Here is a 23,886-nt window from a genome sequence, read left to right as displayed (position 1 = left end):
TAAATATACATTTTATCCAAAATTCTCCTCACGCCTCAAACCATAATCCAACCACACCGATAAACAAATTTATCACACTATTTTCTCCGTTCTAGTTCGTTAAAACTCTAAATAAACTTGCTAGCAATGAAAAGGAACCTTAATATTACCTCAAGTGTGCAGCCACCACGTCCAACCTCTTATTTTTGGTTGATTTTTAGTTCAAATTGAAGACAACGCGACGTACAACACTTTTCTCTTCATGAGCTTCGGGATTCGGGGCTCAGATTTCGATCAAAATTGGTTTTTCTTCTCCAAGACTCTTTTTCTCTCTCTCTCTCTCTCCAGAATTTTATGGGTGTTTTGGTCTGAAAAATGAGGAGAAAGGGCTGAAATCTCATTTAAATAGGCATGGGTCATGGGCCTAACCCGGTTGGGCCCGGATTGGACCTAGCCCACTGACATTTCTGCCTTAAAAAGTCCATATCTCCTTATCCTGATGTCACCTGTGGACCCACGACCTATGGTTGGAAAGATAATTCAATTATCTACAACTTTAATTCTGGGATATTTCCCAAATTCCCAAACACTGATAAGGTTATGGCCTCCCAAAGTCAGATCACCCAAAAACGTAACTTAAAAATATTTGTTTGGAGGGTTTCCACTTTGATTTGGCTCATGGGTTCTTCTTGAGTTGTGTTTAACTTCACATATGTGGTTCATATAACTTGTCACGTGTTCCAAAAAAAAAAATCTCGATGTGTGGGCCCCACCTCCGCTTACGACTAATCCGACGTGCAAAAATACGAAATATAATACTATCAACGTGAGTTTAAATTATGTAGTAACAACGTGATTGTCAATGTCTGAGGAAGCACGTGTCACGCTCAGGCTCTGAAAATGCGGGGTATAATAGTCTTACTCATACTCATCATCATATCATATATGCATAATATGTAAGTTGCCCGTCCATATCGGAACGGTGTGAAAATCAATAACATTAGCCCGCGTCCAGGCCTCCCGCGTTCGGCGTACCATCTCATGCCGCCCACTAGTGGTGTCTGCCCATGCCAAAAGGGCATGGTGTATCCGTATAGCTGCCCGCCTTGGCGGTGACTGCCCGGCCAACTAGGCCCGGTGTGATGCAATTATGACATGCTCATCATAAAATACTTATAATAATATGCTTATCAAAATGTACTTGTCATCATACATGGATGAGACTCAAGATCAACTATACTTTATCGGGGTGACGTAAGGTCGAGATCCCCGATTTCATTATGGAGCAATTGTTAACATTCTGCCTCACCTGGAAGGAAATAATGCATAAGGTGAGTGTGAGCAACAAATAACATCATCATCAACATGGCATCATCATATCATATCTCTTTATCCTATATGGGCACTTATGGATGTAGGCTTTCAGCTTTCCGGAATATAGGAATTCATGAAAAGGAAAGGAATTCATGCTATAGGATTCATGCCATTAGAAAGAAGGGACTAGCCTCACATACCTTGGTCGTTTAGCTAATCTATCGTTCACTTGATCTCCTTCGATATCACGCTGTTACCTTCGCGAGAGAATTTGGACTAACGTTAGTTAATCGACTATAAGGACGCATTGTTATTCTTAGGGAAAATTGGGTAGCGTTTCCTTTGCTTTTACTACTTTTCCCATATTCTATTCCCACTCCCAAACATTCGTAACAACACTCACAATATTACAACCAACATTCATCATTGATGCACGTTAAGCAAAATCCACCATTTTCCTCCAATTTCCTCACATTTATGGTTATAACTTGTTATCGCGTTTTCTTGTATATAATACTTATTTCATGGTCTAAACATTATTTTCAACGTATTCATAATCATAGCATGTCAACATTCATGATTCCATTCAACTACCATTCAATTGTGACACTATTCACCCATGCAAGACCCATTTTCTATGGCTTTCTACAATTCACGTGTCTTAGCCTTCTAATACCTTAAATAACATGAAGTGGTCATGAAACTCACCTTAGATGATGGTTGAACAAGTCTTAAGTAGTAATGCCTCCCTTGTACAAAAACCCTACTTCACCTCTTTTGGGATTTCTTGGTTTGGATGACTTTTACTTGAGTTTCATAGGCTTTGATTCATGAGTTTGATGTTGTTGATCTTGGATTTCCTTGATGTTCTTATGGTTAAAGTGTTTGGAGAATATTCTAGAGTGTTCTTGAGTTGTATGGATGAGAAATGAAATAAAATAAGGTTAGGGTCCCTTTTAATAATCCAAAATCTGATTTTTAATGAACAACAATCGGGGTGTACAGTGGTCGTAAACCACACTTTACGGGTCGTATACTGGTTTACGGTCCGTCCTCCATGGTCGTATTTAAGCATGTCAAAACAGAAAGGTTGGCTAATGAGCATGGCAGTTTACGACTCAGTTTACGGGCCGTATTTCGATTTACGGTCCGTATTCTGGGTCGTATTTTACCATTTCAACATTTGACAGAAAGTTGAGATTTTTGAAAGGTTGAAAGACGATGGCAGTTTACGGTCCGTAAATCACTTTACGGGCCGTAAATCACTTTACGACCACTGGCTGAAACGAAATTCTACGACTTTCTTATTTACAAAATTCTTGAGTAGTCATTCCCTACTTAGTAAAACATCGCACACTCATACCCTTCATTGTTCTACTCGTTGTAGGCTCGCGGAAAATTTTCGAGGTGTAACAGTAAAGACTAAGCTGAGTTTCTATTACTCGACATTGAATATGGTGTAGTCTAATAACAAAAGAAAGGGATACTTATATAGTTGCAAACCCCCAAGTACCCTCGGGAGAGGGGGGGGGGGTCTTTATGACCCTACCTACTTACCTTATTGTAAGAAAAATATTAATCTTCATCGGACATTTCATAGTCCGAATTCCACTTGGATCTAAATCTTGTGCTACCATGTATACCATATTCTACCCTATGGTAACGTATTTGCATCCGATTGTTCTCTTCGCGAAAACGATTAAGAGCCAAATTAAACTCTTGTGGAGTTCCGCGAGGCATTGACATAGCACGTTTTTTTTTTGCGTTTAAGCCCTACTGACGCTAACTTGTGCTCCAGTATTGCAGCCTCCCTAACACGTCAATCCCACTCCTCTCTCATTTTATTATTGTATTCTCGATTGAATCTGTCGTTAGGGTTATTTGAATAATGAAAATCATCATCACCTATTTCCCAGGTCCTACCCATTGCTTCAAAGATGTTTGCTAGAGTGAACGATATAACACGATTAATATCTCTAAATTGGTCAAAAAATGACATAGTAACTCAATTTTGTGTGGAATGTTGTGTGGTTGGTAACAATTATTCGTCAAATTACGTTATATAAAGTTTGATTCGAATCATGACTTGTTCGTGACTTGGAAAATCAGAACGCTCCAATCCCAACAAGGTACTCCTTAACCATGCCTCAAGTAGGTCCAGAAACTTGCGAGCTTGCCGTGCAAAGGATTAGAAAAGAAAACAACAGAATGCTGGCAAGACGATGTAGATTTTACATGCTAAAGTTGGCCGAAGAACAAGCATCATCAACCGGTAGAGAACTAACTGCCACTGAAAAAAGATGTGTCTTAAGAAACCGCCAATATTTTTCTGAGGACGATATTGAGGACTTGTACTCTGATGATGATTAAGAATGTTGTGATTTTAGTTTTAAGTTTAATTTATGATTATGCTGTTATTTTGAAGAATATTAGTATGTTAAGTATTTTCATCTACTCAAGGTTATAAATGATGCAATTTAATTAAGTTTTTTTTTTTTTGTATGAATGCTGCCATTTTGACTAACTTTTGATTAATTATTAATGAACAAGTTTAAGTATTCGTAAAGAACTTCAAGCTAATGTCACCGAGCCTTCAAACGAAAATGGCGTTCGAGCACTTTTCAACCACTAAAACGGTCATCCGAACTTTTGTGTATCCTTGATGTATTGATCCTACCTTATTAATCGCACAAAAATAAGTAGGGATCTATATAAAATATTAAAGTTTCGGGGTCCTGAAGCATGATTAATCTATGGTCAAAGTACGTTAAAAAGTGTAATGGAAGAAGGGTTAACTAAAAGGGCCGAAAAAAAATGGGAGGGACACTATAGCGCAGTAAATTACTGCGCTATAATAGTTAACAGAGCCATCCCCGTTAACTGCTTTAGCGCAGTAAATTACTGCGCTAAAAGCATTTTGGTAACATTTTTTTTTGTTGGGGTATTTTGGTTCAAAATGTTTTTTTGGGGGCATTTTGGTTCCGGAGCCTAGGTGAACTAGGCATATTTACAACAGTAGAACTATTATTAAGCAACACTCGTTGATTGCAGTTGGTGTGGGCCGGACGGGGTGTCAATGGTACGGTTTGGGCGGTTATTTTATAAAATTTATACCGTACCAATTTTTCAGTTATTTCATTTTGTGGAACCAATATTAGACTTTTCGAAACCGTCCCATCATGTCGGTTTCTCTTTGGTATCGGTACGGTTCAGTTAATTTTCATTTTTCTTAAAAAAAAAAAAAAAACATCATGTTATAGTCACTAGTAAAAGTTAAAGACATAATATCATACATACTTCTATAGGACTTTGACAAACACTCTCTAAATATTTTTACACATTAAAAGGTGATGAATCAAGAAAACATGAAAGACAACGAGAAGAGATTGATCCTACTATTCTATGGTTGCGTAAAATAATGTTAAGCAAAAATATAAAAATATATTTTAGATAGCACGAGAGGGAAAAATCAATCGAGATGAGACTCAAGAACTAAGACTACTAAGATTGAGTATCCAACAAGAGAAGTTAAAATCATACGAAGGGAAAGATATCTAATACTTTCTAGCTTTCTATCCAAGATCGTTGTAATACCTTGTAGCTTACTATTTACTACTCGAGATGCTAGAACTAATTTAATTTCAATAGGAGTAATATAATAGGTTTCAGAGTTAGAACTTTAGGTGTTAATTACGTTGCCGGCTTGTAGTCATTTTCATCATTCCAAACCTAAGTCGAACATTTTAATATTTTATTATATTTAAATTTACTATGTAAAATATATTTTGCATATATAAACTTATTCGGTTCGGTTCGGTTCGGTATTTTTTCGGTTTATTTTTATAAAATTAAAAACCTACCTAATTATTCGGTACGGTTATAAATTTATACAAAAACCGTCGATTTTATTAAAAGAAATCTAAAAATCGGTTCGATACGGTACGGTTCGGTCAGTTTTTTGAAAACCATTAACTGCGCATTGTTAGTTCGCCCCGTTGATTCTTAGACAAATATGTACAACTGCGGGTGGAGGATCCCCAAAAAAAGTCGAAACTTGAAATAATAGAACAAATTTTACGTAGAAACAATGTCTTTGTTATTTTTATTTATTGACTTTATATGCCGTTAATAATGAAAGTCTCATAAATAATCATATTTAAAACAAGATGAAGTTACACGTGTTCGAATGGATAAGTGAATCTTTCTAGAGAAGGTCGAGCTTTCTTTTTTTGGGGGGAAGAAACTAGTTATATTATATAGGCGTTTAGCCATAGAAATCAAAAAAAAATTCACCTTTTTTGAAATTTTTTAAATTGGAGTTTGAGTTGAAGTTGTGTTTGGCCATAGTTTTTGCAAATAATAATTTATTGTTGAAATGTATTACTTTTCAACAAGGTTTTGATTGTAAAAATTAAAGTTTTGGCAGTTTGTCAAATTCCAAATAGCCAAACACTAATTTTTGAAAAAAATAAAAAAATTTAGAATTTTTTTTTGAATAATTCTTATGGCCAAACGGGTCCTAAGTTAAAGTGACATATGTACGTACAAGAAGCTGAAAATTACATCTTACATTCATCTTTGGCCGATGAATTAAGATTGTCCTCCATTTGAATGAAAGTCTGAGAGAATATAAAAGCTATCCACCAGACTTAATGAGAATATATTAAACCACGATATAAACTTTTATAAATTCTATTAAAGTTTAGATAATAGTCGAATATATTGTGTATAAAGTTGAGAAATATATTAGCAATATTAAATCCAAAATTTTCAAGGATTATATCTGTAGACTAAACAAAAAAAAGATAATGGGGCAAGGGAGTGCAATAAAAGAAAAATAATGAGGAATTCAAAACAAACAAAAGAGAGAAAGGAGAAAAAACAGAAAGATCTGCGAATCATATTGGTTCGTGAGGGAACGAAGATGAAGCAGATATGAATCCATAAAGCTAAGCTAAGAAAATGGAGGAATCAATGGAGAAACTTGATGGATCCCTTGCCGCGCCAATGATATTCCTTATCGTCGTCTCCGTTCAGTACCTCTCCCGTCATGTCGAACTCAATACGAGTGTATTTTCTCAACCTCTTTTTATTAAATTTTTATATCATTCATGTTATAATTTCACAATGATATGATATTTAGATCCATGTGTGTGTATTTCTCCTTGAATGAGAGAGAGTGTGTACGTACATATTTACAACAACTTATACATGCATATCATATCATGTACGACCAATATATATACGTATACACACACACACACACATCCTTTGTTGAATATTGATTTTCTATTACGAAAGTAGATTTTAAATGTTTGGCTATCGAGATTGATCATTCTTTGTTATTTGAATGGTGGATTTGTCAAGAGTTAACACAAATAAAGTTGATTGCTGGTAGGTCAAAGTTTATTTTTCTTCCTGTTAAGAAAAATCATGAATCTTCTAATCTTTTTTCTTAAACAATGTAATTGTTTTGGTTTTATCTTATGTCTAATATAACAATCTTTGTTTTCAGAGGGTTTCTGTAAATGCTGAGGAGTTGAAGTTGCGTGCAGAAATTAAGCAACTGCTAAAAGATGCTAATGCCATGTCACAGTAAGTGATTCCAATTGTTCAAGTAATTAATCTTTACGTGATCTTGTATATGAATTCCAAATCTTCTACTGTAATTCGTGGTATAAGGAGTTCTACACGTGAGTGTTATATTTTCTCTTTATCTCACAGCTATCTTGACCAATATTTAATTTTAGTTATTTCTCGATGAATATGAATATGAAAAGCTACATCCTTCTATGAATCCTCTGTCACCTTCTACATGTTGTATTCTACTGGAGATGGAGTTTAAGATGTTAATTTGAGATTTACCTTACTTGATCAAATAAATATGTTAGTTTGATACCTGAAGGTTGTGAAAATTGTAATAAAATGAAACATATTTGAACGTTACAAAAAGGAAAGGGTGTCATATTGGAGATTGGAGAGGGTGGAGTATTATTTATCTTTCATAGCCATACTGAATGGAAAACTATATGTAGATAGTTAATGGTAGATGGTGAAAACCAAAGTTGGATTGTTGCGTAAACACATGATATCAATAGTTTTCCTGTTATGATGTACAAAACTTATGATTTCTTTAGGAACGTGTAGTTTTCCAACCAAAATACTAGTATTTCTTCTGTTCCTTGTGGGCTTTTATCTAAGAAAGGGAGATTTGCCATGTGCTGATAATTCACTTTGTAGATGATAATAATATAATTTTGTATAGTATCTAAGATATGTAAACATTTATGTTGTTTCAATATTGATTTCAGGCCTTCAACGTTTGCACAAGCTGCCAAACTAAGAAGGATGGCAGCAGCCAAGGAGCAAGAACTTGCAAAAAGTATGGCATATAATACCATGCTAAGAATAGAGGAGTATTGTTTATTCATAATTCTTATAGATTTGATTTATGAGAATGTTGCTGCATAGGTTCGTAGTTTCACATCAAATTACAGCTGGAAAAGTAAAATAGCGCGAAAAAGAACTCAATGGTATCCTAAGTAGAAAGCACTGTAGTAAGAAATAGCAGTCAGAGTCCCAAATACTCTATTTTGTCTGGTGTACTTAGGGATACCATAGCACGCAAGCTGATAGAAGAATGCTTGGAAATACTTATCAAATTAGCTATCCCAGTACTAATTAGGCTTCTACCAAATTTCCTAAAGTATTTTGATGGTGAAACAGCCAGACTGAGATGAATTCGAGAGCAGAACATTTGTCTTTTTAGGTTCAGTAATACAGAAACAAGGTATGAAATGCTAACAATTTCACCTTAAGATTTTGTCTTTTTCATACTGATCCATGCCATTCTCTCTGCACATCACATTTAGTGTGCACACAGCTAGTAATTTCTTCCCAATTTTCTAGAGAACCTGAGGGACATGGGTTCCCAATGACTGTCATAGTCATCTCAGAGCAGAGTGTCAGTTCCATTAACCATTTATTGTACTACATGAAGAATTAGCTAGGAATATTGAAGGACCAAGAAGCCATACCTATGTTTAGGACTTAAAAACTATTTGACCGACAAACGATCATCCTTTTAAGAAGCAAGTTTTTATTATTCTCTAATTATTGACACTTTGTTCCTGCCAGTTAGAGCATAAATAGTTAGAAACCGAGTCCACGTCCTTCTTATGGTTAAAGACTAATGACAGTTTGCCGTGGTTTTCTATTAAGACGATTTATGAAATCATTTAGGAAGGTGAAGAAAGATCTCACCTGATAACCATTCACTTAGAGAGAGCATTGATAGAGTGCCAAAAAATGTTGTTTGGTGGGTGTTTGAGAAAAAAGGAATTCATATCAAAATATAAATGGCATAAAGGATATGTGCGAATGAGTGGTTGCTAGTGTGAGAACAGCCAGAGGAAATGTAGACGAGTTTCTTATATATGGTTAAAGACTAGTCAAAAATATACACATATGATACATGTTATTTACAAATTATATTGTGTTTATTGATGAAACTAGTGAAGGAGTCAACAAGAAAGTTGGAATTGAAGATAGGTAATGAAATAAGTATATTAGAATGTATAGAAGTAAAACTGAATCTGTGTGCTTCAAGTATAGTTCCTCATAAGAAGAACAAAGGTGGTGTAAGACTAAACGGGATTGTGGCTCCTATATGCAGACAAATTTATATGTCTTGGTTCAGTTTTTTCAGAAGAGTGGCATGATGGATGATGATATGATACATTGAATACATGCAGACTTAGCAAAGAGTAGAATATGATTGATGCATAAGAACCAAATAGGTGGTATTAGTTACTTTGGAGTATAGATTAGTAACGTTGGTATGCTTACATTTCGTCTCATTTTTGCCAAAAGTACTGTTCTAGTTTGATATGTTCTGGTTTGATTTTTAGATTTATATGTCAGTGAAAGAATAGAGAGATTCTCTAGTGTTAGGAAGCCCTTAATTTGTCGTAAAAGACAAATTATTGGGGTACATGAATCCAAATTGATATCAAGGATTCATATAACCTATTTCAACTAGTATGAGATTGAGGTATATTTGGCGTTCTTGTTGTTTTTTACTCCTAACAACTACATTTGGTGCCATGCAGATCATGAAAAGCTCCTAAAAGAGATGAAATCGTCATATGATACACACAAAAAAGCCCTCACGGTTATAAAGGTAGTGCAAGCTTTGATAGACATGACATTTACAACCTTTGTTAAAATTGTAAGATAATTAATCAACTGCTAATCACACAGGTCTTGACTTACTTCTTGCTGATTATCTGGTTTTGGCGTATTCCTGTGGCTTCCATACCTAAGCAGCTCGTGCAACCTTTCGGTAATGTGTTATCCCCTAGTATTTTTGTTTTCCTGAACACCTGCATGTCATTTTTCCAATACGACTTTTATGATATATGCTTGTAAATTGTAGTTTTGGTTTTATATTTCACTAATCTGCCAACATGCCTTTCAATGGGATAGATGATAAATATATATTTTATCTGTTTTCACCATCATTGTGTGACTATGTCATGCTGATGTGCTATAACTTTCGTGTTGCAGGTAGGATTTTGTCTTGGCGAGCTGGAGGTCCAGCTAATGAAAATGTCATGGTAACTACTGTCAGGATTTAGAGTAATTGAAATTCTCCTTTTAGGAAAACTGTGACTGTAAGAACAAAAATGAGCTTAGATCTTGGCATTGAGTCTTTGATGGTTGGGGAGTTGTACTCTATCGATTGAAATTCTCCTTTTAGGAAAACTGTGACTGTAAGAACTATTAATGAGCTTAGATCTTGGGATTGAGTCTTTGATGGTTGGGGAGTTGTACTCTATCGATAGGTTGACTACTCTCTTAGGCTTGAAACTCATAATTTCCCTTTTATAAGGACTCCAAGAGAAGGATCTACTCACTTAATTTCTGGGTAGGGTGTAATTTCTGATAGTTTGCCTAGAGACAGGTTTAGGATGTTTGGAAAAGGTAATATGTTTATGTGGGTGGTGTAGCGAGTGCTTATTCTCTCGTATTAAAATCAATCCTCGTTTCCTATAGAAGCCTAAGTTCATTATTAGCTAAGTATTAAATTGCCTTGATTATTTTGGTGTCTGTTCACTTAACAAAAATGAGACTGAGAATCTGAAGATCTCAATCTTACTTCTTTACTTTTTTCTTCCTTTCTGTTGATTCATTTGAAACGTTCTCTTGTCCTTCTGTTGGTGGCGTTTTTAGTGTGCCAATGTGCTCTTGATCAATCATGTCACTGCCAAGGCTGCCTGTTTTTATTGGACAATGTTTGACTAACTCATGTAATGCAACTGCAGGTGGGAGTCATTCCATGGTTAATATTGTCCACTAGAGTCAGCAAACTTATCTGCCGAAAAATATTCAAATAGGAGAGCAAGACTAACTGATGTGTATTTATTTGATTGCGATTAATATTCACATTTGTAGATGGAATTTTGTCCAGTGTTTGATTTATCACCTCCCATTACTGTATCATTTTTGTAAGGATAATTAAGTGTGAGCAGGAGTAAAACGTAAACCTTTTTATGGTAGCACCAACACAGTCATTGCCACAGAAAGCACAAAGGTCGTGTTAACTGTAGCTATAAAGGTGTGGAATTATGAATAGTAACTGAAATAAACATAGTTATAGGCAACACCTATATATATGTTAGGAGAATTAAATTAAACGTTTTGGCACAAGTTTAAGTTTTATTTCTCGACACTTCGTTTTGTTTTGTGAAAAGAGACAAGCATAAGTGATCATGCCTGCATTCAGGAACATTATTATTTTAATTTCTTTTATAATTAAAAACAACTAAACAATGACAATTATAAGTGCCTATATGTAGCCAAAATGGTATCCCTATAAATGTATAGAAGTGTTTCGAAGAGATTTTTTTTTTAATGACATGGGAACCCGTTATCCTTCGGTGCGCACAGGGTAAACTCAGCTCTTGTACAATACCTCGCAAACCACACAAGAGAGCTAACCCGCACTAGGCAAACCCCGTGCAACGAGCTCTACCCAGAAGGCAAATCCCCTGCTGTCGTAGGCAGGGGGTTTCGAACCTGAGACCTCCATTATGCAAGCCCCATGCTCAATCAACTAAGCCACCCTTGCGGGTTAGAAGTGTTTCGAAGAGATTGTAGTTAGTATATCTCTAAGTTGTATGAATTATAGTGGTAACAATTTTTTTTATCAAGATGTTTGGGTGAAAAACTTATGAGTTATATAATGAAACTTTAAGAAAGTACAAGAAGATTTATATTTAGGACGCTACAATGACGTTAAAATAACTAGTTTGGACTTATGCCTCGTAAACTTACAATAAAAGCTATATTTGCTCAAAGGATTGATGAGATGTTATATAACGATGAAAAATGATCTAAACATGATATTAATTAACGTAAAGAAATCAGATGAAAAAACGTCAAGAACGGTCTTTTAATTGGTGACGAAGAAGAAAGTAATTCATATCAAATATATAAAAGTCATAAAGAATATGTACGAATGAGCAGTCACCAGGTGTGAGTAGTAATAAGAGATGTATTCATTTGATACGATCTGCAGATGTTAATATTCATTTTTTTTACAATTTAAAATTATCCTATAGAGACTAGGATTTTCATTTATTTAAGAGGGCTTAAATATTGATTTTGAAATATATGATGTAACTACAACTAATAAATTAAAAATAAGTTGAAATTAAAAAGGCAATTGAAATTAAAACATTTAAACCAATGTGATAAAGAAGAATAACAGGTCTAAAAAATATAATTTTTTGAAATATCAAAAAAGATACTAAGGTTGAGAGTATTTTTAGACCAAAAGATAAAGGAAGGGGTATTCTTGAGTCAAACATAGTTAAAATATAACGGCTAAAATAAAGGAGTACTATGAGAGTTATGTTAAAAGAGTATATGGATTAAAGTGAAAAACAAGTTCATTGAAATACGAGAATCAATATATTGTGTGAATTTATATATAATTTCAATTTTATACCTTTTCTGGAATAAAGTATTATTTAAAAGTTACAAGGAAGTAATGTAAACTACAAATTTTCAAATTTAAACTTCTAGAAAATAAAAAATCATAGTAAAAACTTTAACTGATTCACCAAATAATAACGATATATATAAAATGTACTTGAAGGTATTAAGAATAGATTGATGAGATCAACTGCTCAATATTCCACTTGGACATTATTTAAGCTCGGGGGGATAAAGACCTAATTGTTGGAGGTTTTAAATGCTGAAGAAGCCTATTGTCGTATAATAATGACATTATTGTTCAAAGTTTAAGAACAAATTTGAACCATTTCGCATAGTTCAAGGGTTAATTTGGCCGTTTCGGTTGTAAAAATGTTCATGTGGTAGAAAGCCTATGTCATCAGTCAATAAGGACAAATCTAACCAACTTTTTTAAATAACGAGGGTAGATTTGAGAATAAGTATTAACGAAGGAAAAATTTGAACTATTTCATAAAATTTGGACCTTTGCCATATCTTTAACAAGAGGTATAAATATTCATTTTCATTTTGGAAAAGGCTCAAAAATATTTTGGGTTCGAGTTAATGAAGGGAACTGAGTTGGATTTGGGCGGGTTTAACTAAATCAGGTAAATTAAATTGGAGATGAGTTATTTTATTCTGATGCTGCCACGTAGCAGTCCGTCTAAATTAGGGGCAAATCAGAGTCATAGTATAACGGTAGTGGCACAATTGGACGAAAAGTGTAACGGATGGTAGGAGTAAACAATATTTTAAAGTATAGGGGTATTTTAGACCCTTTCCCGTTTTCATTATTGTATAAGCATTAAAGACGACGCCGTTTAGGTTTAGCTGGCTTAAGTAATTTCTGGTGGGTCTAAATAATCCACTTATTTTTTTGTCATTTCGTGTTCTATATAAGCTCTTCATAAAACAATCAGCAACTTTGTGCGCCTTGATACCCTAGGGTTTCTCAACATAATAATCGATTTTACTTTCATCTCAATCCCAGGGCCAACTTCCGGAGCTATGTACGGACCAAGAGGGTATGTTTACCATATCTCATTACTTCATTCATTAAATTGATTCATTATTCCTTTTGGGGTTTTTTTCTTGTTCTATCTATTGATGTGGATTACAAATTTTCCTATTTTCTTCTGATTTCCTGTGTATGTTTCGTTATTAATTATCGATTTTTCACTTATTTCTTAAGAATAATGCGGGACATGAATAAAGTAGAATGGATAGAGAGTATTCATATGGCTGGCTGCCCCAACTAATTTGGATTGATTGATATACGGGGGTGCTGCTTTGTGTTTATATACTAACAAATTATTGAATTAAGTCGCTTAACTGTTGACCCAAATAATCTTTTTCTAGTGCTTGAAAGGGTTGAATTTTCCTTTAGATTGTAAAACAAACGCATTCTTCTGCTACAATCTGACCTCTAGAAGATTTGAAAGTTCCGGGTTCCATACCTACTTTGAACAGTAGGTGTGTAGCATTTTTGCATCAACCATGTTAATAGTTACAGAGGGTAAAAAATAAATAACATATACTCTATCATCTATCGTTTAAATAAGAAAGTCTTGGCTCGGTGTCTTGGATTAGAGTTAGAGGAGGTCCAGGGTTCAAACCGACTTAACCACAAATATTTAAAAACTGCTTGCTTAAAAAGTTTACCCAAAGGAAAGTGGTAATTTGGGTTGGAACCTCTGACCACAATAGTCAAAGTTAAGCTGCTAACCAGCTCGCCAAAAAGAACTGATTATCAAGTTGTTGTGTGTATCCTAGCTGGAGTACCCTAAGGTTCTATATGAAGCAAGCTAAAATGGTTTTAAAAAGTGTATAAAAAATAATTCAAACTTGCGACCCTAGAAAGTAAAATCCAACTTTTCACCGGCGGCACCATGCACTCACTCGGTACTCCCAGGTGGCAGGATTAGTATTTAGAGTATTTCACTATTTCTTATACATATATACAGGATTTCACCCGAGACGTCCTGGTGGTGTGGCACCCCCACTCTTCTACATAGATCCGCCCCTGTATAATACCATTTCACTATAACAACCAAGTTTTCTTTAGAGCCCATCTTGTATGTTATATTCTATAACAGTTTTTTGCCTATGACAATAATATCCGTCAATAGAAACCCTCAGGGGTTGGCCTGGTGGCAATTGACTTGAGCCTTGGGGTGCTCCCTTTCAAGGTCTCAAGTTCGAAACCCACTGGGTGCAAACAATTTCTGAGGGCCATCGGACTGGGTAAAACCCTGAATTACCCGTGGTGCACTTGCGGGAAACTCCTTGCCGAGGGCCTGTGCACCTCCGGGATTAGTCGGGGCTCAAAGAGCCTCGGACACCCGGTGCTTAATCAAAAAATAATATCCGTCAATAGAACAGTACACTCCTTGTAAAGTTAACTTTTTATAAAAATATAGTACTATTTGTTGTCATAAAGCCACATAAAGTATAGGATATTTTATGTGGATTTACATTTAGTGTAGGATATTTTACTTCCTTTCCTCTCTTATTTCTCTTGTATATAAATACCAATGTATTTTGATGTAAGGGAATCAAGTAATTGAAGAATGACTATCTCAATTACTTGATTCCCTTACATCAGAATACATTGGTATTTATATACACGAGAAATAAGAGAGGAAAGGAAGTAAAATATTCTTCCACTAATGTTACATAATATTCTACATTAAATGTAGAATATCCTTAATAATATTTCATATATTCATAGTATCTCTTCATATTCACCATATCGAGAATATCTTAATGTAGATATTCTACAATCTGTCCATTATGCTAACATCCCCCCTCAAATTGATGCCGGTGGATCAACAAGCATCAATTTGCCTACTAGAACCGATGACGTTGTCGTGCCATTGATTTTGTTAACACATCAGCTATCTGAAGATCACTGGATACATGTGGAAGAGTAATAACTCTTCTATCTACAACTTCTCTGATAAAATGACAGTCCACTTCAATATGCTTGGTTCTTTCGTGATACACTGGATTGGTTGCAATCTAAATGGCACTTGTGTTGTCAGCATGGAGAGGAGTAGGACTAGATTGAGGAAATCCTATTTCTGCAAGTGAACCACGAAGCCAAATAATCTCGGAACAAGCAGTAGACATTGCTCAATATTCAGCCTCCGTTGAAGATTTTGAAACACGATCTTGCTTCTTGCTCTTCCAAGATATCAAAGAATCTCCGAGAAACATGCACCATCCCGTGACGGAGCGGCTAGTATCAGAACATCCAGCCCAATCAGAATCACTAAACACTTTAAGCTGAATAGGAGAGCCACTAGGAAAAAATAATCCACGAGTAGATGTTCCTGAGAGATATCGAATGATGCGACGAACAGCCACTAAATGTAGATGACGGGGAGTCTGCATAAATTGACTGACTTGTTGAACTGCAAAAGAGATATCATGCCTAGTAATAGTAAGATAATTTAGGCTCCCAACTAATTGTCGAAACAAAGTTGGATCAGGAATAAGATCTCCTTCATCACGGCGATACTTTACATTCAATTCCAATGGAGTATCAACAGAGGGTGATTCTTGAAGACCAGCCAAAGCAATCAAATCCTGAGTATATTTGTGCTGGTTTAAGAAAACACCTAAAGAATTATAATGAACTTCCAACCCCAAGAAATATGTTACCAAGATCTTTCATATGAAAAGAATCCTTAAATTTCTGCTGGAGGCTAGTGATTGATGAAGAATCAGTATCTGTGATAATGATGTCATCTACATATACCAAAAGAAGAACACAACCTGTAGATGTTTTCCGAAGAAACAAAGATAGAGTCATATTTACTTTGTTCAAAAGAGAATTGAAGCAATGTAGATCGAAACTTGTCAAACCAAGCTCTGGGAGCTTGTTTTAATCCATACAAAGATCGCTTCAACTTGCAAACGTCTGATGTGGGTGATGAAAACAAACCAGGTGGAGGTTTCATATAAATATCTTCTTTCAGATCACCATGGAGAAGCATTTTTTACGTCCATTTGATGAAGAGGCCAGGTCTGTGATGCAGCAATGGCAATAATAGTTCGCACCGTAGTCATTTTTGCTACTGGTGCAAAAGTCTCCTCATAATCCACACCATACTCTTTGTTTGTTACCAAGGACAACCAAGCGAGCTTTGTACCTATCAAGAGTTCCATCAGAATGAAGTTTAATTGAATAAACCCATTTACATCCAATTGGCCGGACATTTGAAGGACATGAAACAATGTCCCATGTGTCATTTTCTTTAAGAGCCAAAAGTTCTTCCTCTATTGCTTTCTGCCAACATTCATGCTTGGAAGCTTGTGAGTAACAAGTTGGAACAGAAATGGTGGATAAAGTAGAGGAAAAACCATATCAATTAGGAGTACTTCGCAGTCTAGTAGATCGCCGAGTAGGCTCAAGAGAAGTAGGCCTTGAAGAAATCTCAGATTCTAGTTGTGGAGCAGTCTCAGGTGGCGGATCAGTATCGGGAGGGGGTAAAGCTGGCCGACGTCGTTCATACACAAATCCAGGTTTGAACCACTTAGAAGAAGATGACAAATCCTCAAAAGTAGGAAGAATAGGAGAAACAGAAGATGACTCAACATGAGTAGGAAAGAAATACTGATTCTCAAAGAAAACAACATTTCTAGAAATATGAAATTTGTTAGAACTTGGATCATAGCAAATAAACCCTTTCTGAGAAGTACTATAACCCATAAAAGCACATTTAGTAGACTGAGCAGAAAGTTTATTGCGTTGAGAAGGAGGCAGATGTACAAAACAAACACAACCAAATGTATGAAAATTATGATAGCTAGAATTATGATGATAAAGGTGATAATATGGAGACTCAAGATTTAACACTTTAGATGGCAACCTATTAATTAAATAGACAGCAGTAGACAAAGCTACCACCCAGTATTTGGATGGGACAGAGGACTCAATCAATAAAGTACGAGTGACATCTAAGAGATGACGATTTTTATGCTCAGCAACCCCATTTTGTTGTGGCGTATATGGGCAAGAGCGTTGTGAGACAATTCCTTTCTCAAGTAAGAAATTATTGAATTCATGAGACATATATTCTCCACCAGAATCAGATCTTAATATTTTGATGCATGTAGAAAATTGATTCTCAATATAAGCCAAAAATGTCTTGAATATGGAAAATACCTCAAATTTGAAACGGAGAAATATACCCATGTAAATCGACTATAATCATCTATAAATGTCACAAAGTATTTGAAATGAGCATGAGAAGTAATTGGTGAAATGCCCCAAACATCACTATGAATGACATCAAAACATTTTGTAGCACGACTACCAAAATTAGGAAAAGGAAGAGTTTTACTTTTGCCTAATTTACAAGTTGAACAATCAAAGGAAGCAGCTGAAAATTGATTTTTATTTCCCAATAAACCAGAATTCGATAAATGAGACAACACAATAGAATTTGAATGTCCTAGACGCTTATGCCAAACCTCAATCTTACTAGCAGTAGAAATACAAGCAAAAGATAGAGCAGGAGGAATGGAAAAATGTATAGGAAACAATCTTCCAACTTTAGGCCCCTTCGCGATTATCGTCCCCGACACCTGATCCTGCACAAGACAACCATTACGAGAAAAATTCACATCACAATTATTTTCTACCAATTGTTCAACTGAAATAAGACTAGTTGAGAGTTTTGGTGAAACAAAAACATTCTTGAAAGTTGGAGTAATGTCCCCAACCTTGGTAATGGGTAAATTACTAGCATTGGCAACCTGAATCTGTGATGGACCGTGATACTTACGAACATTTTTTAGTATACTTGTTGAGTTGGTCATATGATTGGAAGCACCAGAATCAACAAGCCAAAAATTAGATGCAGCATCATTACCTTGTAATCCCAAAGCCGAAAAGGCTGACACGATCATTTGTTGGACCATTTCAGGAGTAAGAATTTGTCCTGTAGAAGATGAGTTGTCAGTTGTGGAACCATTTACCTCAGCTTGAAAAGCATTGACCCTACGATTTTGAGGGTGTGTGGGACACTCTTTGATAATATGTCCATGTTGTTTACAGTAGTTACAAAACTTCTTGCCACAATTGCTAGCAATATGACCATATTGCTTGCAGTTATAGCATTGAGTTCTAGTCATAGCCCTGCCCTTTCCTTTTCCTTGAGCAGCAAATGCAACAGTGACATCATTTGCTTGCTTGAAAGCATTTTGTGTGACAAGACGCTGCTCTTGACAAAGTAATTCCCTAAAACAAACATCCAAAAAGGGAGATGGGTCACGATTCATCAAGTTAGAGCGAACACTCTCAAAATCGTATCGCAATTTCATCAAAAATTGGTCTCGCTTGCTTTGCTCATGAACTGCTTGAATTATAGAGAGAGATTCAGCAGGTATGTTACCATAAACAATATCAGTAAATTCAGCCCATAAATTCTGAAATCCAGAATAATAATCCTGAATAGAGAGACCTCCTTGAGAGTAATTAGCAATTTCATGCTCTAGCTGAAATCTTTTAGCGCTATTGTCTTGATTGTAAACCTTTTGTAAATAATCCCACATGGCCTTTGCAGTCTTGTACGACCTGAGATTAAGAACCAATAAGAGGGTCAATTGACTCTAAAATCCATGTCATCACCCGAGCATCCTTGACCTTCCACTGACCTAGCTTTGTAAGATCATTAGGAGCAGGATCACTTCCATCTATATGGCCCCATAATTCTTTTCCCGTGACAAAAAGTTGAAATTGAAATTCCCAAGCTGAATAATTTTTTCCAGTGAAACGAACACTGAAAGACTCAAATTGATGTGAAGTTATGTTTCTGAATAGAGAAAATCAAAAACACAATGACACAAAAAAATAGCTAGAATAACCAAGACCAAAACCAAAACCAAAAGCCCTAGATTCTTAGGACTGCTTGTTGACGAACAGTCAAGAGAACTAAACTTTCAATTTTTTTTTTTTTTTGAAAGAACCACAAATGAAAGACACTATGAATCAAAATAATGAGAAGAAGGCTCTAATACCATGTCAAGAATAGAGAAAACACAAGAGAAATTGAAGAATGACTATCTCAATTACTTGATTCCCTTACATCAGAATACATTGGTATTTATATACAAGAGAAATAAGAGAGGAAAGGAAGTAAAATATCCTACACTAAATGTAAATCCTACAAAATATTCTTCCACTAATGTTACATAATATTCTACACTAAATGTAGAATATCCTTAATAATATTTCATATATTCATAGTATCTCTTCATATTCACCATATCGAGAATATCTTAATGTAGATATTCTACAATCTGTCCATTATGCTAACAATATAATCTCTAAGATAACTAATAACAAGTCTAGTATTTTGACAAGATATTTTCAATCGTTAATAAAGAACTTTCGATAAGGAATATAAAATCAACGGAAAAGGGCCTAAAATACCCTCGAACTATTGAAATTGGTGCAAAAATACCCTCCATCCACCTTTGAGCCCTCAAATACCCCTGCAGTCTACCTATGGGGTCTAATATACCCTTATTGCTAACAACCCCTTTTCATTAAACACGTGGCAGCTTTTAATTGCTTACCCATATTATTAACTAATCTAATTAATTTTTAAGTATGTTAACCAGATCAACCCACCAACCCCACAACCCGACCCGCCTCCATCAACTAAAACCCATTTGATCGAACAGGAGCTGATGAAATGCATTTACGAGAGGGTAATGTCAATTCTATATTTGGAAATATGACTGTACTATGTATCTATTTTGTAACACTACCATTTGAGTTGAGACATTACTGGCTAGATGGATAATCTGCTATTAAACATAAAATGTTCATATCCATTATTCATCATTTGAGCATTCTTGTGTAGGCATTCATATCAACAAGGGATTGTTTGGTCTATCTGAGGCTTTTGCTGCCGCAATGTTTGCAAGTATATTTGGTTTGACTATTGTTATAATCAATTTTCAGTGTTAAGAAACCGCTTGTGCAAGATGCTGACGCTATAGCTATCAATATGGTTCAACTAAGTAATAGTAGGAATAAAAAGATTAGAACTCTTCTTTTCAACTAAGTAATGGCATCACTTGTGCATCTTGTTCCAATTCCATAGAATCAGCACTAGGAACCAATTAATTTCTAAGCTGGATGAACCAATTACTTTCATTTGGCCCATCTGTCAAAGCATATAGCTGCAATTCGATGGATGAGGAAAATTTGAGTGATTAATGGGTTTTAGTTGATGGGGGCGGGTCGGATTGTGGGGTTGGTGGGTTGGTCCGGTCAACATACTTAAAAATGAATTAGATTAGTTAATAATATGAGTAACCAATTAAAAGTTGCCACGTGTTTAATGAAAAGGGATTGTTAGCAATAAGGGTATATTAGACCCCATAGGTAGACGGCAGGGGTATTTGGGGGCTCAAATTGCATTGAAAAATCTGCACATATTTGTATTCCATTTAGACAAGTTGTCCATCTTGTTAGTGTCGTATTAGCTTTCTTTAATTTTTAATTAGCGAAATTTAAATATTTTTCTTATCATGTTTTTACAACAGTTCGCTATAAAAGCCAAAACAATGTCTGACCAAACAAGGTTGTTATAGGGAGGTTTGAATGTATATGTGGGAAGAGGAATTTGATTGCATGGAGACATTCTGGATCTTTCTTTTCCTTTTTTTTTCTTCTGCTTTTGGTAGTCTAATTTGGGATTGAAAAAACAAGTTTAGGGCATGCTTGTGTCTCAACTTGTTGCTTTTTCCACGTCCGCCATTATAGAGAGGTTTGTCTGTAGACCTTTTTAGGGTGCTGTGGATTTTTGGTTCAAAAATAAAGTTACTACTGACACTGACCTCTAGGGAGTTTCACTAGCCATAAACTTGACCTATACATTTGCTTGAGCATTAACTTATCGAGACTAGCCTGGCCTGGAACACTCAGGTGATTTTCCCCTCTTTTGTATAATGGTAGAACTTTTGGGTCATGATGGTCTTTCAACTTGATTATTTGCCTTATCTAGCTGACTTTATTTGTGTTGCTAGTCTGCTAGATATGTTAAGCACATATTAAAGGTCAAGAGGTCACCCCTTTAACTTGCACTTTATGTTTCAGTTTTATGCTTAGGTATTGATTTCTCGTAATGTCTCCAATTTTGTGGTGTTTCATTTTCTTGTAATTTTGCTTGTTGGTTGGAAGCATGCATGAAATTTTGTCGTTTTCTTTGGAGAAAAGTAGTATGTGAAACTAGGTTGTAGGAGAAAATATGGGTTGGGTTTGGTTTTTTATTAACAAGGTTGAGTGGGGGATTTTTTTTTTTTTTTTTTTTTTGGGTATCAATAATGAAGGGCAATGTTGGGGAGCGGGGGGTTTTCAGACGGGTACGACATCGGCTCAAAGAGACCAAGAATGATGGAACCAAATCCTTACCTCGCAGTGAGCAGCAGTGCAAGTGGCTATCAGCAGGCTTACGACTATGACAGCAGATTTGAGCCCTCTGTATTTCCTGTTGTTCGTTTAAGGGGTCTTCCGTTTGATTGCACTGAGATTGACATTTACAAGTTCTTTGCTGGCCTGGACATTGTGGATATTTTCCTGGTTAACAAGGATGGTAGGTTCTCTGGAGAAGCATTTGTTGTCTTCGCTGGTCATATGCAAGTGGATTTTGCTCTTCAGAGGGATCGACAGAACATAGGGAGGAGATATGTGGAGGTTTTCAGTTGCAAGAAGCAAGACTATTACCAAGCTATAGCTGCTGAGATGAAGGAAGGAGGAGGTTATGACTCTGACTACCATCCTTCCCCGCCACCTCCTCGACCAAAGAGGGGGTCCCAGAACAAAGATCAAATGGAATACACCGAGATATTGAAAATGCGCGGTCTCCCGTACAGGTGCACGAAAGCTGACATTGTCAAGTTTTTTGGTAGGGAATTTAACCTTGCAGATGACAAGATAAACATTACCTACCGGCGTGATGGAAAAGCTACTGGAGATGCTTTTGTGGAATTTGCATCGGCTGAGGAGGCTAAGAGAGCTATGTGCAAGGATAATGTGGTGATTGGATCTAGGTACATCGAGCTATTTCCTTCAAATACAGATGAAGCAAGGCGTGGGTCAAGGTCACGGCAATGATAGAGGAGATTTTCTATTATGGAGCTGTTAAACTGTCAGCTGTTTCCTCTGTTTATTAGTCCCGTTGTTAAAGACTTTCTCCACCCGTTCCCTCATTACGTTTTCTAGACAATATATGAATCTGTGAAAGTTATGGGACTGTCAATCTCGGATGTCTTAGTTGTGGTATTGGCTAACTTACTTTAAACGCTTAGCCATCAATTGATCGTTTACTTATACTGTAGTTCTGTTATGCTGAGGATTCTTGTTTTGCAGAGTCACTAAGAAGTTTATATGATTTTCCTAGAATACTGTAGTTCCTAGTATTCTTCTTAGCCTTTCTGAATTTGTTGCAGAAAGGGATGGGAAGGTCCAGATTACTAATTTCCTTATCGGGTTCTTCCGTTTGCTCATTTTTATGACACAAAGCTTCGGGCTGAAGTAGATATCCCCTCTTGCTTTTTATTATCATTTAGCTCGATTGAGGTGAGGTCTTCGATTTCAACTTTCAAGTGTCAGTTATAGTAATTATATATAAGAACAACATGATGAATGATGGGTAAGATTTGGTGGTTTAAGATCGCTGGACGTGATAAATATAATTAGTCTTCTGTTAACATACAGGATAATTTTAAAATGAATGGGATCTTTTAAAAATGGTATGAATATAGTGATCATCTCATCTTTGGGTCAAAGAAGTTAGTGTTAACCTCCTAGAATTTGATAGCTGTTCTCCAGTTTTTTTTTCTTTTATTATTAATTTTCCCAGCCGATACCTGGGGGTGTTGTATTTCATACCAGAGTTATAAATTACAACACAAGGAAGAGACTATCCAGCAAAAGAATGAGCTCCAGCAAAAAACACCTTATTGCTCAATCAACTCCTATACATGAGGTTAGCCTAACTAACAAAAAAATTTGCCTTAGTCAAATTTTGATCTCATGGAAGGCACTTGTCTCTTATCTAAGAGGAAGGATCCTTTTGCACCATTGGAGTGTTCTTGATCTGATAAGTAGATGTTGCTGTCGTGAGAGTTCATTGCCATTTTAGCCAGCCAATCTGCAAGTTGATTAGCTTCCCTATAGCAATGTGTGAACTTGACAGTAGCATGATTGAGCTTATCTGATGTCTCCTCAATTATCCTGTTGAGTCTGAAGTTGCCTGCCTTCTTGTCCTTGAGCATCTCCGTGATCACCATTGAATCCAATTCAATAACGAGATTAGTATGCCCATTTTGAATGGACCAGTTAACTCCATACAAGGCTGCTCTAGCTTCTGCAATGTTGTGATTTGTACACTGAATTGGTATGGAGGAAGCCATGACCAGCTGTCCATTCTCATCTCTGAGTGCTCCTCCTAGTCCTGCTTTGCCATTACTTTTGTTGAAGTATTAAGCTTGAGATGGCCTGATTCTGGTTTGTTCCAACAGACCACCAAAATCCTTGAGACTGGT

The 23,886-nt window shown here is 35.8% G+C and overlaps 2 protein-coding genes and 1 long non-coding RNA gene across 3 annotated transcripts; all 3 read left to right on the top strand.

The window, feature by feature from the left end:
• The first annotated feature begins 5,994 nt into the window (after positions 1-5,994).
• On the top strand, positions 5,995-10,860 carry LOC132623312 (protein GET1-like). The gene is made up of 7 exons (XM_060338049.1): positions 5,995-6,363; positions 6,809-6,888; positions 7,605-7,675; positions 9,405-9,475; positions 9,556-9,637; positions 9,862-9,911; positions 10,620-10,860. Exons 1-7 carry the CDS (start codon positions 6,256-6,258, stop codon positions 10,689-10,691), a joined length of 534 nt encoding a protein of 177 aa, XP_060194032.1. The 5' UTR covers positions 5,995-6,255; the 3' UTR covers positions 10,692-10,860.
• A 2,326-nt stretch (positions 10,861-13,186) lies between these two features.
• LOC132623343 (uncharacterized) lies at positions 13,187-22,741 on the top strand. Its single transcript, XM_060338085.1, has 2 exons — positions 13,187-13,340; positions 21,670-22,741. The coding sequence occupies exons 1-2, from the start codon at positions 13,324-13,326 to the stop codon at positions 22,451-22,453; spliced, it is 801 nt and encodes a 266-aa protein (XP_060194068.1). The 5' UTR covers positions 13,187-13,323; the 3' UTR covers positions 22,454-22,741.
• LOC132623344 (uncharacterized) lies at positions 13,347-19,512 on the top strand. Its single transcript, XR_009576205.1, has 2 exons — positions 13,347-14,797; positions 14,954-19,512. It is a non-coding gene; the product is annotated as an uncharacterized LOC132623344 (long non-coding RNA).
• Positions 22,742-23,886: the final 1,145 nt, after the last annotated feature.

This window comes from Lycium barbarum, chromosome 12, assembly GCF_019175385.1.
Source record: "Lycium barbarum isolate Lr01 chromosome 12, ASM1917538v2, whole genome shotgun sequence".
Lineage (NCBI taxonomy): Eukaryota > Viridiplantae > Streptophyta > Magnoliopsida > Solanales > Solanaceae > Lycium > Lycium barbarum.
The sequence above is the reverse complement of the archived record's forward strand: the minus strand, read 5'-3'. Positions and strand labels throughout refer to the sequence as shown.